The sequence below is a fragment of the Hippopotamus amphibius genome, chromosome 5, assembly GCF_030028045.1.
Source record: "Hippopotamus amphibius kiboko isolate mHipAmp2 chromosome 5, mHipAmp2.hap2, whole genome shotgun sequence".
Taxonomy (NCBI): Eukaryota; Metazoa; Chordata; class Mammalia; order Artiodactyla; family Hippopotamidae; genus Hippopotamus; species Hippopotamus amphibius.
The window spans coordinates 11,951,911-11,969,832 of record NC_080190.1 but is presented as its reverse complement, the minus strand read 5'-3'; the positions used below and the strand labels follow the sequence as shown (position 1 = coordinate 11,969,832).

Genomic DNA, 17,922 nt, shown 5'->3' with positions numbered 1-17,922 from the left:
CTTGCCTGGCAGCTCAAACAGCCTGTGTCTTTGGCTATGTGTGAGGACACTCTGGCCTTTTAGAAAGAGCAGAGTTAGTCCCTTCCGGCCAAGGTCATCACTGTCTATCCAGAACTGCGAGTCCCCAAACCCTGTCTGATGTGCTCACTGTTGTGACCCCTTAAAAGTCCTGGTCTTAAAGCTGGTCGCTGCGCTTTTGGTATCCTGGTGACTGACACACCAAATTCAACTCCACTTTTACCCAAATCCTCATTACTTCTTGTTTTTGCAGGATGCACCTTAGAGAGGGAAGATCTTTCTTCAAATTCCAAGTGATATAGTACAGAGAGGCCAGTGCTATAAAAAAAAAAAAAAAAGGTCTAGATTTATATCCCAGCTTTGTCAGGAAATTATAAGGTACTTTGGAATCTAAATGCTATGTTAGCCTCTTCTAATATATTATCTAATGTAATGCTTTTAATCATCCAAGGATAATTACTCCCTCCCTCTAAATACCAGAAGAAAAGGAGGCTTAATGAACTCAAGTAATCTGCTCAAAGGCACAATATATGCCCTTCTATTACTGAGGCTTACCCTCCATGACTCCCTAGGACCAGAAGAAGGAAATCTAGTGTGAGGATAAAAGAAAAGTCTTAGCTCACGTAGAAAGTCCTAGACTCACCGCCTGGCACAGGTTAATTCCCCAACAAGTGATACCTGATTTTAGTAATAGAAGTGAATTAAACGAATCTTTAAAGGACCACATACAGTGCGTGGATTCCATGGACTTGTGCACCTAGAAGCACTGGTGCCAGAAGACAATAGGATGAGTGTGAAGGTCAGGAGTTGAGCAGGACTACCAACAGTGTGACTGCAGTTGCTCCTTAGGTGCCACCTCAAGTGAGATACATTAAAACAAAAACACAAATAAAAGCTACACAAATAGTAAAATGTGCAAATAAAACAAAAAGAAAAATTTTAAATGCATAAATTTTCCCTTTGACTAATTTCATCATTCCTAGGCCTGTACCCTGTCCTTATACACAATGTTTCAGCATCAGAATTAGAATTGTTCCTGTCCCTTCCCACAATCAGGCCACAACCAGGCCACCTCTGTCTTTCTTAGTTTTAGAAATAAGACCATGACTTCAGTCCTTGACCTTATTGGGTATATTTGCTCAGCCAAGTGGCTCAACATTCATGCTGCTACCGATAGAATGGGACAAAGATTCTGTAAATCTGATAGGGATTTGTGTCTAAAGTATATAAGAAACTTTTATAACTCATTAGTGAAGAGACATAACACAATCAAAAAATGAGCAAAAAATCTGAATAACATTTATTCAAAGAAGATACATAAATGGCCAATAAACACATGGAAAGATGCTCAACATCATTAGCCATCAGGGAAATGCAAAGCAAACCACAATGAGAACCACTAGGATGGCTATAATCAAAAAGATGGAGAAGAAAAAGTGTTGGGGAAAATGTGGAGAAATTGGAGCCCTGCTATACTGCTGATGGGAATGTAAAATAGTGCAGCCTCTTTGGAAAACAGTAGTTCCTCAAGAAGTTAAACATGGAGTTACCACATAAGCCAGCAGTTCCAGTCCTAGGTATACACCCAAGAGAAAGGAAAACATATGTTTGTACAAACACATGTACAGGAATGTTCATAGCAGCACTGTTTGTAATAGCTGGAAGGGGAAAACAACACAAGTGTGCATTAACTGATGAATGGATAAATAAAAGGTGTTATATCCATACAATGAAATATTATTCAGAAATAAAAATAATAAGGTCCTGATATATACTGCAAAATGGAAAAATTTGAAAACATTATGCTAAGGGAAGAAGACAGATACAAAGGGCCAAATGTTGTATGACTCCATTTATATGAACTGTCTAGAATAGGCATATCTATGGAGATAGTAGATTAGTGGTTGCCTAGGGATGGGGGAGCAAGAGGTCAGGGGAAATGGTGAGTGACTGTTAATAGATACAGAATTTCTTTTTGAAGTGATGAAATATTCTAAAATTGACTGTGGTGATGGTTGCAAAGCTCTGTAAATATACTAAAACCAAACTGTGCATATTAAGTAGATGAATTATATCTCAATAAAGCTATTCTTTTTTAAATCTCGTGCTTCCCAGGCAGCTGAGTGCATTGTAACTGGACTGTGGTGTGGGTTGTGCCATGGAGGGCAGTGCGGTATCGTCAGTAGGTCTGAAATCAGACTCACGTGAGTTCCAACACTGGCTCTGCCTTCTATTGACTGTATAACTTCAGGCAACTCTGTGAGTCTTAATTTTGTCATGCGGGATACTTTGTATAATACAGCCTTGTGACTTTGAGCAGATTCAATGGGATCATGCAGGTGAAGGGCTCATCACAGTACCTGGCACTTTATGAATGCTCAATAGTAAGTTATTGACTTCATCTCCGTCCTCAATGTTTCCATCCATACTGAAACCAATTTACCAGTGCTCTCTCTGATGTGACCTTGGAAAGTTTACTTACAAAGTAAGTGACTTATTCAGGGATATATTATTTCCATCTTCATCCCTTTCCTCTGCTTTCTCCCACCCAAGCAGAGTAGTAATCAGAAATATCATAATTATACTCTTAGCTCCACCAATTTTAAAACAGGAAAAAAGTTGTCCTAGTTTAAGGAGGCAAATGAGATAGCCCTGGAAGGATGCTCTGAGCCCACTTTACCTGGCTTTGGAGTTGATGTCATTGGGCATGGAGTGAAATGGTAGTTTTTCAGGCACAGAAGAGGAACTTAGGTTCTGTCCTATGAAAATTGCAATTGTCCAATGTGTTTATTTTTCTCTTCCACACTGGCCAAGACAGATGCTTCAGAGAAGGCCATAAAAATCCATTAACATACTTAATTCACACTCTTGTACCACGGGAGACATATTGCTGTCCCAACCCCAGCTAGTCATCCATCCTTGCCCTGAATATTCAACAGTCATGTCCTCAAGGTAGCTTACAGATTCAAACTAATTAATTCCTCTTCCTATAAGAGAGTTCCCTGCTGCTTTTCTCCATTTGTGAGCTTCTACGCTGAGTCCTCAATGCCACCTTGTGCCTCATTGACCTTATGCTTAAGGCCATTTAAAACTCTTGCACCATCAATCATTTATTGAGGACCAGGAAGTGTGTTAGGCACTGAGGAGAAAGGAAGATTGAGATTTGGTTCCTTTCTGAGGGGAGTTCTAAGTCTGCTACAGTGTATTTATGCTGCTATAATACAGTTGCCTAAAAATGTTTTAGTCTCCCTGCTAGACAAACATAACTGCGGATACAAACATAACTGCGGATAACAATAATGTAGGGTATAAATATTGAAATAGCACAGAAGAAAAGCACAGAAGAGTGGTTTCTCGGAGGTCACAATACAACACTCCCATTTAAATCTCATTGGTCAGAATTTAGCCTTATAACTTGATCTAGTTATAAGGGAAGCTGGGATCTATATTCATTTAATGGAGTGACAAAGTGCCCAGAAACAAATTGTGGTTACGTCCCAATGAAAGAAGGGGAGAATAAATTTTGGGAGCCAGTTTGCAATCTCCATCACAGGTGGCACCAGTGAGTTTTAATAAGGGAGTGGTAAATTTAGATCTGTGGTTATGGTCATCTCTGGTAGCCCCCAAAGCATCGTCAGCAGGGAAGGTAAGACAACAACGGAAGGGAAGGAAAGCAACGACAGATGCCAGAGAACAGCTAAAAGCCAAAACGTATACATTAACTTTAACGACTAAGAGGATATTGGAGGTAATCTTTGAGAAAGCTGTTTTATAAGAGTGATGAGGTGGACACACGACCCGTGGTGACAAAATTACCATTATTTTGTTCCTTCCCTTGATCAAGGAAGTAGCAATGTACTGGGGGAGAAACAGAAGCCTGCAAAAATTATCCTTGGAAAGATATTGCGGCGAGTGTTAGGGTAAAGTGTGGAGTACAGAGGAGGGAGACGTTGAGTCTGACTTGAAGGAGAGCAACAGAGGGGAAACTGAAAAATTTAAGCTACTCAAACAAACAGGCACTTGGCCTCAGGACTGACGCTATTTTTAAAAAGTATTTCCAATGCCAGCTATGGAGTATTTTCCATATTTGAATTTTTTTTTTTATATATTCCGGCTGTTCATCTCATTCACTCTCTCCACTCATCCAATTAACCCCATACATTCATTTATTCTATAAACTCCATGAGGGCGGAGACTTTGTGTCTTCATCGCTACATCCGACGCCTACAACAGCGCCTGGCACTGGTAAGTGTCCTAAGTTAACGGATCCAAGGCAGAAGGCTAATTGGGACTTTTAGCTCCTGCGTTTCACCATTTCCAGCTGAGCACACAGGCCTACGCAGTCCCAAACTGAAGAAAACAGACGTAACCGGAGGCAGCATCGTTTCCTACAAGGCACAATGCCGCCCTACGCAGAGCTGCGGAACCACCCAAGCGGCGGAAACCTGAGACACGCGGAACACGGAAGTGGCGGAACCTGAAGGCGGCGGAGCCCGGGGCCGGTGGAACCTCGGATTCGAGTGGAACCAAAGTACGGCGCCCACGGAGCCACCCGGACTCTGTTTGGGAAGGAAACGCAGTGGCCGCCGCTTCCTGGTTGCGGGTCGGCGCCGGGGGACGGGTTTAGCCGCCGCGATGTTGCCCTACACGGTGAATTTTAAGGTGTCGGCGCGCACCCTCACCGGGGCCCTCAACGCCCACAACAAGGCGGCGGTGGATTGGTGAGGGCGCCGGGCTCCGAGGCCGCCAAGGCTCGGCCTGGAGTTTGTGAGGGGAAGGGGAACGAACAAGAGGTTTCACCCCCTGCGTGGTTTGGCCTCGCCAAGACGGGGTGCCACCTTCACACTTAGAGATTTTCATTTAAATGCCGGGCTTTTGTTACGGTGGAAGCTGTAAATGCCCCATGTGGGAGCGTTCCCTGTGTGGGTATATCTGCCCTCGTTCTCCCATCCCTGTTCCTCTTTGCTCTTGTCCCCACACCTCCTTCCGCACCATCCCATTCCCCTCTCCTAACCTCTGCAGTCTCCGGGCTTCTCCCCGCGATGTCCGTTCCCCTGACCACATTCTCTTCCCCATTCTGTGTGCTCTTTCTCTCTCATCCCTGTTTCTCATCTTTAATTATTCGACAGGGTGAGAGACCCTGTGCCAGGCCTCTGTGCTCTCGCCGACCCTTCATCTTTCTCGTTTCACTGTAAAATGACACTGCAGCCCTGAAAATTAATGACTAGACAAATGTAAAGCAAACTTCTATAGCTGTGGCTACGGGGGAATGTTGGCAAAGGTGCTGAAACCTCCTGTTCAGTGTTTGTCTTTTTATCTGGTTGGAAGGACCGGGGCTGATCACAGGCACTGTGCAGCGTGATCCCATGCACTCTGTCGACGCTCGGTACTCAGAATCGAGTAAGATTAGGCATATGCCCGCAAAGACAAGTAGACGACCGGAGCTGCTTTATTCGTCCTCATGGCTCTACATGCATATCTCTTAGAACCTTCTTTTTTTATCCCAAAGAGGAACGAATTTCAACACGCTTTTTGAAAGCTTAGACCTTTTAATGTTTAAATGGTATAATGTAGAATACTAGCTTTTGGGCTTAAGTAATCATTTTATCAGTGGTGGTGCGTGTTAGATTGGTGACTTATTTAGGATGCCTCTTGGCAAGAGAAAAGTTGCTTTGCTTTGCTTTTTACTTAAATTTTAACACTTTTTGTTAGGGGCTGGCAAGGTTTAATTGCTTATGGATGTCATTCGCTTGTGGTAGTGATTGATTCCAATACTGCTCAGACGCTTCAAGTTTTAGAAAAACATAAAGCTGATGTTGTCAAGGTAAGTCATATCCCACTTTGACCCTATAACGTATTGTCTATTCTTAAGTTTTAAATATCGCTAAAATTTCCTTGTCATGTACAAATATTGAGTAGGTTTTAAATATGATAATCTATTTGGGGTTGCCTGGGATTTCCATACATACACTTAATGTCACATCAGAATGAGCTATTAAATGCTAGTTCTTGGGTCCTTGTAAAGCTGGTGGAAAACACGAATTCTACCATGTAGCCGACCACTCATTCAGTCATTAATTTTGAGCACCTAACATGCGCTAAGGATATAGAGGTGAAAGCCCTCAAGCAATTCCTTGTCTTGTGAGGAAGAATGAAAAGAAAACACACAAATACAGTGTGGTAAGTGAGACCTTCCCTAATAAGGGAAGGCAAAGGAGCTACAAGTTACCTTGTTGTAGGGATCGGAGGAGGGTCTCAGAAGTCTTCATTTTAGGGGCTGGTAAACAGTAGCTGGCCAAGTGTAAAATTGGGAGAGGCACACTGCAGGACAAAGGGAGGATATACAGGAAGGGAAGTAGTGAGCGTGAGGGTGGCTAAAAGATGGGATACACATGTAGGAGTGATGAAAGAAGGCAACCAGAGAAATTCCCCTGCCCTGAAAGGTTTGTAATATGATGAAGGAGTTTGGATTCTTAAGTAGGAGATTGATATGATCGTGTTTGCATTTTACAAACACTCACTGGCAGCAGTGGAGGATCTGTGGGAGAGAGGCCAGACCAGGCAGTGGGGTCATTTCGGAGACTTGCAGGAATTTCGGCAGGAAATTCTTATTGCCTAAAATAAAGCAGAAGCATGAAGGAGTCATATTTGGGAGCTGTTTAAGAGGTAAACTTGATGGCCTTTAGAGTATAATTTTCAGGGAAAGTTAGACTAGAATGACTCCGAGGTTTCTGTTTGAGTAACTAAATGGCAGTGTTGCTGTGATGCGGTGAGTGTGTGTGAAGTCAGTGAGTTTAAGTGTTTAACGTGCAAAGTCTGAGACACCGGGGGCAATTGAATTATACTGATGTGAAATTTTAGGAGAAATGTTACTATTAGAGATAGAGATTTGGGGTCTTTTTTGTTGTTAACAGCTTTATTGAGATATTCATACCATAAAATTCACCCATTTAAAGCATTCAGTTCCATGGCTCTCAGTATATCCAGAGTTGTGTAGCCATCACCACAATCAATTTCATAACTCCCAAAAGAAACCCTGTACCCATTAGCAGTTGCCGCCCACCCCTTTTCCCCATCCCCTTCATCCCTAGGCAACCACTGATCTACTTTCTGTCCTGTAGATATGTCTGTTCTAGACATTTCAAATGAATGAGATGATACGATATGTGCCTGGCTCCTTTCACCTGGTATAAGGTTCATCCATATTGTAGCATATGTCCCTTTTTATTGCTGAATAATATTCCACTGTATGAAATACAGCATTTATGTATTGATGGACATTTGGGTATTTCCCACTTTTTAGGTATTATGAATAATGCTGCTGTGAGCATTTGTGCACAGTCTGTGTGAAGCTGTGTCTTCATTTCTCTTGGGTATATGCCTCAGACTAGAATTGCTGACTCATATGGTAACTCTGTTTAACTTTTAGAGGAACTGCCAGACTTTCGCAAGGAGGCTGCACTATTTTACATTCCCATAGCAGTGTGTGAGGGCTCCAATTTCTCCTCACCCTCAACAGCACTTGTTATTACACGTCCTTACGTGTCCTTTTTTTTTTAGTAAATTTATTTATTTATTTATTTTTGGCTGTGTTGGGTCTTTGTTGCTGCTCGTGAGCTTTCTCTGGTTGTGGCGAACAGGGGCTACTCTTTGTTGCAGTTCGTGGGCTTCTCGTTGAGCTGGCTTCTCTTGTTGTGGAGCATGGGCTCTAGGTGCGAGGGCTTTAGTAGTTGTGGCACGCGGGCCCTAGAGCACAGGCTCAGTAGTTGTGACGCACGGGCTTAGTTGCTCTGCAGCACATGGGATCTTCCCAGCCCAGTGATCGAACTCGTGTCCCCTGCATTGGCAGGTGGATTCTTAACCACTGCGCCACCAGGGAAGCCCCCTACATGTCCTTTTGATTATAGCCATCCTAGCAGATATGAAGTGGTTCTCACTGTGGTTTTGGTTTGCATTTCCCTTATGGCTAATGATGTTGAGCATCTTTTCATGTACTTTTTTTGGCCATTTGTAGATCTTCTTTGAGAAATGTCTGCTCATTCCTTTGCCCATTTTAAAATTGTATTTTTAAAATTTTTGGAGTTGTAAGAGTTCTTTATGTATTCTAGGTATGAGTCCCTTATCAGATATATATTTGGCACGTATTTTCTCTCATTCTGTGAATTCTTTCACTTTTTTGATAGTGCCCTATGAAATACAGAAGTTTTAAATTTTGATGTAGGTATAATTTTTTCTCTTTTCTTGCTGTATCCAAGAACCATTGCTTTTCCCAGTGTCAAAAGATTTACACCTTTGTTTTCATCTGAGAATGTATGGTTTTAGCTCTTACATTTATGTTTCAGATCCATTTGGAGTTAATTTTTGTATGTAATATGAAGTAGAGAAAAATACAGGTGAATTTTTTTTTTTTCTTAATGTCAACAGGTATCCTGTGATCTTGCTAAACTCATTAATCTAGTAATTTGGGTGATTTTTTTTTTTTTACGTGGACAATCATGTTATCTGCAGATAACGACTGTTTGGGTTTTTCCCTGATAATCTGTGTTTTTTATTTCTTTTCTTAGTCCTGTTGTGTTGACTAGGAGCTCTGCTACCTCAACTAGAATGAATAGAAGTTGGGTAGGATACTCTTGTCTTATTCCTGAACCTAGGAGGAAAGTGTTGTCTTTCACCATCAAGTCTGATGTTAGGTATAGGGTTTTTGTTGCTGTTGTTGTTTTGAGAAAAAATATATTCTCTTTCCCCCCACTTCTGTCTTTTTGGCATTTCTGAGGTTTTCATTTCTTAGTGTAGATCGGTGTTTCAGTCTCACGTCATGTTCCTTTTGCCAGAAGAATTTCCTTTAAGTCCTTGAGGCACGTATCTGATACTGTTTGATCCCCTCAGCTTTTATTTGTCTGAGAAACTATTTCACCAGTTTTGTTTTGTTTTGTTTTGTTTTTTCTTCTTCTTTTCCCCCTTGTTGTGCTTTAACGGTATCCCGCTATCTCCCAGCTTGAGTAATTTTTGATGAGAAACTTTTGCCTACCTTTCTCTGTATGCAGTGTATCTTTTCTCATCTCACCTCCTTATCTTGATTTTCAGCAGTTTGATTATGCTGTGTTTAGGTGATTTTTTTTTTTTTAATATATACACTGCTTGATGTTTACAAAGATGGAATTCAAGTAAGCATGCACGCTCACGTGGGTACAACAAACAATAATTCTCATCCCTGGTAGTTTTATTCTGTAAAGTTGTTGCAAATACTGAATTAGCAAATACTGAAACATTCATTGCTCCTGGGGGAAATACACAGTTTGGTTCCAAGTGAGTCTCTAGTTGCAATATTTTCATCAACTGATTGATGCATAACCTTGTTATATGTATGTTTCTGTTAAAAGACATTTATTACATATTGTTGACTTATTTTCATTGAACTCATGACTGACGGCCCTGTAACTCATGCCTGGACAAAGCTTATTTCACACGTTTTTTCTGTAAGGCACGTCACAACTTCTTGTAGTTAGGGGCACTAGACAACACTCCAGCACTGTGCTTGGAGACCGTTTTAAATAGTGAAATCATCAACAAGAAGCACAAAAATGCAAAAACGTGGTACTAAACAGACCTCAGAAAAGACATTTGTTTACATTATGAGAACTGAAGAGCTCCTTGTGCAGCCACAGCTGGGATGCACTTGTACGTTGAATGACTCAGATTTTCCACCACTCTGCCCATGTCCATGAATGACTGCAAAAGCACCGCAGATATTGATTTTGCAAGTCAAATTACAAGCATGTTTCAGCGAGTAGGCAAATTTACAAATACAGAATCTGCAAATAATGAGGAGGGAGAGTATATATACATTCACACATGCGACTATATGTATATACACATTCAAACGTATATACATGCGTATATGCCTACACACGCATTTTATTAAAATTCTTGCGTGAGGAGATGTGTTAGAGTAGAAGCTTAAGGCTTATTAACACTGAAGATCAGAAAACTTATTGTTTCCATCTTTTTCATGAATGCTATTGGAACTGGTTAGCCTGCTTCCCTCACTTAGCATTTTCTATGAGTGTTTACTTCTTTTTTTATTTAATTAAATTAATTTATTTATTTATTATTTTTGGGGGGGTACACCAAGTTCAATCATCTGTTTTTATACACATATCCCCGTATTCCCTCCCTCCCTCGACTCCCCCCCCACCCTCCCTCGATTCCCCCCCCACCCTCCCCGTCCCAGTCCTCTAAGGCATCTTCCATCCTCGAGTTGAACTCCCACTGGCTATCTATTTTACAGTTGGTAGTATATATATGTCTGTGCTACTCTCTCGCTTTGTCTCAGCTTCCCCTTCACCCCCCACCCCCCCCAAACCTCGAATTGAGTGTTTACTTCTATATACACACACATGTGTGTCTGTGTACATATGTCTACATAGGTATGTATTTGAAGAGTCTGTGGTGTTAAGTTCCTTTACTAAACACATGCTTGTTGAACGTTAGCTGTGGGCACTGTGTTAAGGTCGGGAAATAGAAATGTGAGCAAGGCCCCCACAATCCTGCCCTATGGAGTGGGATTGGTGATAGGGCTGGTGATGAGTCAAAAGAAAGTAAATAAAGTAATTACAAAGTGTTGTGTGGGAAATGTTCTGAGGTAAGCAAGTAGGATGCTGAGCTAGAGGAGAGGGGAGGTTGTGTCCAGGGAAGGCCTTGGCTCAGAGTAAGGGCTCTGTGTTTCATTCCTTACTCTGCCAGTATCCGATGCTCAGGAATTAACCTATTTTGTGCTGGGATTCTTGTGTTTTTAATGATATTACTAAAAGTATAATGCATTGGTTTTTTTTTTTTAGGGAAAAAACTGTTAACTTTTTTTCTAATTTTATGAGAGGGATAGCCAGAGTTCTCGTTTGCTTTTGTTTTTTCCTTTGTAAGGTTTTTACAGCTCTAAGTTGTCTCCTTTTAATTAGAAGAATAGAATGCAGAAAAAGATTCCGTTTAGCAATTTAGGATTTTACATGTTCTGTAAGAATTAGATTTTATGGTCATACTGTGACCAAATGATATACCAATCATCTATCATTTTAAGATATGGTATTCTAGAGTTTTTACCAAATCCCCCAGATTATTAAGGCTATGTCTCATTTTTCATATTTTAAAGGCAGGAACATTGTGATGTTTTCAAAAATATTTTAATTGCAACTTTTAAAAATATCATAAATGTGTAACTTCAAGATGGAAGCTAGTTTCCTTTTTTTAAAAAAATTTTTATCGGAGTATAGTTGATTTACAATGTTGTGTTAGTTTCTGCTGTACGGCAGAGTGAATCAGTTATACATATATATCCACTTTTTTTTTTTTAGATTCTTCTCCCATATAGGCCATTACAGAGTATTGAGTAGAGTTCCCTGTGCTATACGGCAGGTTCTTCTTAGTTATCTGTTTTATATACAGTGGTGTGTATGTGTCACTTCCAATCTCCAGTTTATCCCTCCCACCCTTATTCCCTGGTAACCATAAGTTTGTTTTCTGCATTCATGACTCTACTTCTGTTTTATAAATAAGTTCATCTGTACCCTTTTTTTTTAGATCCCACATATAAGCAACATCATATGATGTTTGTCTTTCTGTACCTGACTGACTTCATTCAGTATGACAATCTCTAGGTCCATTCATGTTGCTATAAATGGCATTATTTTGTTTTTTTACAGCTGAGTAATATTCCATTGTATTTACGTACCACATCTTCTTTACCCATTCCTTAGTTGATGGGCATTTAGTTTGCTTCCATGTCCTGACTACTGTAAATAGTGCTGCAATGAACATTGGGGTGTATGTGTCTTTTTGAATTATGGTTTTCTCTGGGTATATGCCCAGGAGTGGGATTGCTGAGTCATATGGTAATTCTATTTTTAGTTTTCAAAGGCACCTCCATACTGTTCTCCATAGTGACTGTACCAATTTACATTCCCACTAACAGTGTAGGAGGGAATATTTATAATATAAGTGTAGAATGTAGTTTGGGTTCTGGTTGGTGTTTTATGAAAATTATGTAGAGTTTCATCCAGTGCAAGTATTTCCTTGATTTGATTTCTTCTTGATACCAGGTTAAATGGGCCAGGGAAAATTATCACCATAACATTGGCTCGCCGTATTCCTTGCGCTTAGCTTCTGCCGATGTCAATGGGAAGATCATCGTTTGGGATGTGGCAGCAGGAGTAGCTCAGTGTGAGATCCAAGAGCACACCAAGCCTATTCAGGGTGAGGAGAGTCTGCTCCGCCCAGCATCTGTAGTAACACACTTACTCTTCAAGGGACTAGGTTTTCCCTTTCATTTCATTTCATCACATCCCAGTTAACTCTTGATTGTGTTTAGCCTGTTCTTCTGATCCGAATCTAGCTTTCTTTTCCTTATCAATCCACTTCTGGGCTTATTTCTTCAAATCTCAGTTGATTTGTGCTTTGGTAAAATGTGCTAATTTTCAATCATGCCCTCAGTTGAGCGTGACAAGAAAAATTAAGCTGCTGTAAACAGTCTTGTAAATCTAAGCTATAATATAAGTAAAGTTGCCTGAACCGCTTTTTTGAATTAGCCCTCAGTGCTTACTTTCTGTTAATAGAGATAAAATTTTATTCTCATTTTCATATAGGTCATTTGTTTGCTTGCTTATGTTACTGACCTATAATCAATACAGTATTCCTGAACTCTTTAGGCTTTGACTGAGTGGCTCTCTTGACTGGCTGAATCTTTTAAATGACTATTTAAAAAAATACTTATGGAGTACTTACTGTACCAGTGAACTAGATCCTTATCCTCTTTATTGTTATGAAAAAACATGAAATTCTGTAAAGTCCCATTAAGTAATTCCACAAAAACATTAGGAGAGTCTAATGTTGATCATGGCTAGGACAGCCTTTGACATAAAGTTTCATTAATGAATAGTGTAAATTGCCTTGTATTTCCTTTGAAGTAATATTTCAGATTACTTGGAGATTTTGACCTCTAGATTCTAATGTCCAGACAGCTCATTTTTATATAAAATTAACTTTTCCTCTCAATCTTGACACTTTTACACATATATGCAGCATTGAAGAGAAATTGGGGAGTTAACATTTTAAGGATTATATTAAAAAAAAACCACCCACACAGACAACTAGATATCAAGGACACATTAGCCACGTGTTTTGAAGTGGGCGATTTCTGAATTTTGCCTTTATTTATCTGGTCTTTACAGACGTTCAGTGGTTATGGAATCAAGATGCTTCCCGAGATTTACTGCTTGCTATCCATCCGCCAAATTATATTGTGCTCTGGAATGCAGACACTGGCACCAAACTCTGGAAGAAGAGCTATGCAGATAACATTCTTTCCTTTTCTTTTGATCCTTTTGATCCATCACATTTAACTTGTGAGTACTAGTTTCCTGTGGAAAATGAGTTGAGGTATTTGTAATATATATGGTTAATGTTATACATAAGATACACCCCCCCCATCATATGTCTATAATGTTAAAATGAGAAGCACATCTAATTCATATATTTTCAGCTTCCATTACAGATACTAAATCATAACCCATAGTGTTTGCAAGTATTCTGATGATTAGAAATTTAAATCAGTAAGCCAGAACTTCACTGTGCGGAATTTGTGGACAGAATTAGATTAGTCAGAGAAACAGAGAGTTGCTGTGTTATTCTAATTCAGACTTAATTAAATTTTTTCCTAGGAACATCGAAAGAACCTGTTCCATTTGGTCTGTGGCCAAGTTCATTTCTTCCTTTTTAGAAATTGTTCTAATTCATGCTGTGCATTTTGAGTGCCATAAGTAGACGCATGTCAGGAACAGACCAAGCCCAAGGGAGTTTTCTCTGTGGAGGCTGTTTTTGCCAGTGTGCTTTTGATATTTTACTGAGCTACTATTGATCTAAAAATTAGATTCTAGACAGATATTTTTGTGACTAAATTATTTAGTAAGTATTTTTTATTCAGTTATCCAACAGATATTTCTTGAGCTGTTACTATATGCCAAGAGTGTTCTGGGAACCGGGAATATATCAGCGAACCAAGACAAGCATTCCTGCCTTCATAAAGTTTGCATTCTAGTGAGCGAGAGTCAGATCATAAACTAGGAACATGATGAATTAATAAATTACAGCATATTAAGAGGTTATAAGTGGTATAGAACAAGATAAAGGGAGTGTGGGAATGGGCAGGGCGTTGTATTACATAAAGTGGTCAAAGTAGGCTTCACTTTGATATTTTATCAACAACTTGAAAGAGGTAAGTGAATTAACTGTGGTAAAGAATGTTTTCCCTGGGTTTGAATGACTCAAAATTCTAACTTGTATCCACCAACATTTATTGAGGGGGGATGTGTGTGTGTGAGGTGATGGAGAGAGGGGCAGACAAGTAGAAATTAAAATGGGAAACACAGCTGTATAAATAATTGCAATACAATGTGTTTAGGCTTTGTGTATATAAATGTTTGTATATGAACGTATGCGTGTACTCACTCACTCACTCACTCACTAGTTTGCTGTGAAATGCAGTGCTGTGGGAACACAGGGGAGGGCTGGCCTAGCCAGCAGAGTCAGGAGTGAGGACATCACAAAAGAAGGGGAATGACTGGGACCTTGAAGGATGACTTCTGTAATCTGAAAAGGAGACAAGGCTTCAGGCTAATTTACCACATCTCTGTAATTTGGTTGATGAAAACACTATATTTCAAAGCATCAGTTGACCTAACATCTTTGATTTGCTCATTGGATGTGCTGGGGTTGTCATAATTCTTGAGTGCTCTGTTCCCTGTGTTTACAGCAGCCTCGCTGATTGCCAGGAGCCATGGTAGATAAGATTTTTATGATCAGATATGTATTAGTATTAGCCCCAGTTTTGAGGGGGATTATTTTTTCAGTTGTGAAAAGGCATAATTCGTATTGCTAAATGTGGTGCTGCCTCCTCGAATATTTGTTTCCTGTACACTGCTGTTGGCGCTTTATTTTTAGTCTAAATGTAAAGAGAAAAAGAACACTCTTTACACATCCCAAGGTTCAGTTTGATACTCAAGAAGAAAAAGGATATATATTTAGACTGAATAGCTCATGATAATGATGAAATATTAGTATCATCAAGTCAAATATTTGAACTTGCCAAGTGTAGTATGCAGAGCCTCTTATATATGGGATTTTTTTTTCCTTCTGTGAATTTTATATTCTGAAAGTCTTTGGATTTTGAAGTTATGGGATACAATGAGGAAAGGTTTTTAATGAAAGTCCGTGCACTGAATATATTTGGAAGAACAAACATTTGTTTTTTCTGCCAGGAACCTTCTGGTATCTTTTTAATATAAAACATTAATTTAGAATGTTGAGCTTGGAGGCGTCTGATGAATTGTAATGGACTACCTGTTTCACTTTAACTTGGAGAACATTCCCGTTATGTTATGACTGTGTAACACTGCCAGTTCTGTATTATTAAAATTATCATTACCTTGCTCTCAAAATTGTATTGGAGTGAAACTCTATGCTAAACTTGATTAAACTTTAATCAGAGTTTTGCTTCTCTCCATACAGTACTCACCAGCGAGGGCATTGTATTCATCTTGGACTTCTCTCCATCCAAGCCTCCCTCAGGCCCTGGGAAAAAAGTTTACATATCCAGCCCACACTCCAGCCCAGCTCACAACAAGCTGGCTGCAGCCACAGGGGCCAAGAAGGCTCTTAATAAAGTGAAAATCTTAATCACTCAAGAGAAGCCTAGGTAAGTTACAAGTGTAAAACTAACAGCAACATTCATTTATTTATTCAGCATTTATCTATTTATCATCTATTCATGAAAACATCATTTTTGGAGATGTACTAAGATTGATTTTCTTCTTCATGTTACCCTTTCTTGTTTGCAATTTTGAATTTATAAGAGGAAAAATGTTTCTTTCTTTCCCTAGGAAGAGATTTATCAGTTAACATGGTTCCTTTGTTTCCGGTAATGTGATAAACAACCCCCACTGATCTTTACAGTTGAAAATTTTTGACTTCTGAAAATAAGAGATAAAGATTCTAAGATTGTGGCCACTGAACACATTAAAAATTGGCAGACAAAAGCTGGATTTTCATTTTAAATACATTTTCCTGACTTAAATGCTGTGAATCTCATTAGCCAGCAAAATATAGGTGTTTTTCTTGTGCATGTAAAGATGCTTCGCAGACTGGTTAGGGGCCAAGATTCTAAGGGAAGCTGTAGCTCTGTGGCTCAGAATATAATTTAATCTTGCTCAAATTTCACTCTCCCAATCTCTAAAATAGTGTTTTAAAGGATTTCATAGGGTTGTTGTAAGGATTAATAGATAATAACTCAAGTACTTAACATAGTGTCTGGTACTTAATAAGCATTCTTTTGGTAAATGGTGGCTATTATTGTTTATTTCAGAAATTTCAACTGAATAAAATGGTATTTTAAAGAAGTAATTTTATACATTAAAAATAAATTTCTGTCTTTTTCCTAGTGCTTTGGTTGTTCTTATGCTTTTATGGCTTTAGCAGTTTTTTTGGCATTCATTTTTAAAAAGCTTTTATTTTTAATATGCTGAGATTATTCTATCTAGACTTTGTGGGTAATTACCTGAAAAATGTAAAATACAAATTGCTCTACAAATGCATCCTGAATTTATATGTAAATATCATTTTTATACAGTAAACTGTAGGCTGATGAAAGTCACTCCTTTACCCCCCACCCTGTGCTGATAATCCAAGATTGCTCCTTAAGTATCTTGATAACTTTTTATTTACTTTGCATTGATTCTGTATCATAAATAATTATTTTTTTAGGCTGCATAGTTTTATGTTATTATTTATATATGTTATATTTTCTCTCATGTGAAGCATATGTTCATCTTGAGTACTGGGGAAATGCATTATTTATCCCTTCAAATAGAACTGCTCTGGGTGCTTTCACATACATTATTACATATAATCTTACTACAATCCTGGGGAGTAGTACTGTGTCCATATTATAAATGAGGAAATTGAATCTAATGTTGTTTTAAAGATGTTACTTAAGCTCCCCCAACTACGAGACGCAGAGCCAGGATTTTAATATAATTCACTTCCCTTTCTCTAGTCCTCTAACTTTATTTTATTTTATTTTTTTATTTTTTAAATTTATTTGTTTATTTTATTGGCTGTGTTGGGTCTCTTTTGCTGTGCGCGGGCTTTCTTTTAGTTGCAGTGAGTGGGGGCTACTCTTCGTTGTGGTGCGTGGGCTCCTCATTGCCGTGGCTTCTCTTGTTGCGGAGCATGGGCTCTAGGCATGTGGCTTCAGTAGCTGCGGCACATGGGCTCAATAGTTGTGGCTCAAGGGCTCTAAAGCGCAGGCTCAATAATTGTGGTGCACGGGCTTAGTTGCTCCGCAGCATGTGGGATCTTCCTGGAGCAGGGATCGAACCCGTGTCCCCTGCATTGGCAGGCGGATTCTCAACCACTGCGCCACCTAGGAAGTCCTCTAACTTTGTTTTAAATTTCAAAACCTTTTGATAAAATTATGTAAAAAGAAAGTGGTATCTAATTGTATGCCCATTCCTATTGAAATATATTAAATGTAAATATAAATTTATTATAAAATAGTCATTAAATATATACAACAATCACAAATTACTAAAATGATTTTTGAGACTCTTTAACAGTCTTTATAATCTTCATATCCTTCCATGTCTTTTATTTACACAGAAGAAAAAGCTGTGGTAAGTGAATAAAATTCCCAACTCAAAAAAGCTTTAAGGCAGCTGAAAAGTGAAAGAAGGCAGAGTAGAGGAAGTGACTTGCCAAAGGCCATACGGATAGTTCACTGACTCCTGATCCAGCTGCCTAGCGCTATTTACCCTACATGCTTTTGTTTTAATCCTGAGGCTTCATTTCAGCAGTCTAGTA

The 17,922-nt window shown here is 39.2% G+C and overlaps 1 protein-coding gene across 3 annotated transcripts in view; it reads left to right on the top strand.

The window, feature by feature from the left end:
• The first annotated feature begins 4,539 nt into the window (after positions 1-4,539).
• The window catches only part of WDR11 (WD repeat domain 11), a 53,054-nt gene continuing 39,671 nt past the window's right edge, over positions 4,540-17,922 (top strand). For 2 of the 3 annotated variants that reach the window (XR_009053769.1, XM_057735375.1), the window contains exons 1-5: positions 4,540-4,739; positions 5,731-5,842; positions 12,111-12,264; positions 13,239-13,412; positions 15,574-15,760. Coding sequence is in view for 2 of the 3 variants with exons in the window: in XM_057735375.1 (XP_057591358.1) it covers positions 4,654-4,739; positions 5,731-5,842; positions 12,111-12,264; positions 13,239-13,412; positions 15,574-15,760 (713 nt within the window). In the remaining variant the exon portion in view is untranslated. The remainder of the gene's footprint in view (positions 4,740-5,730; positions 5,843-12,110; positions 12,265-13,238; positions 13,413-15,573; positions 15,761-17,922) is intronic. The other variant, XM_057735377.1, reaches the window with a different exon arrangement.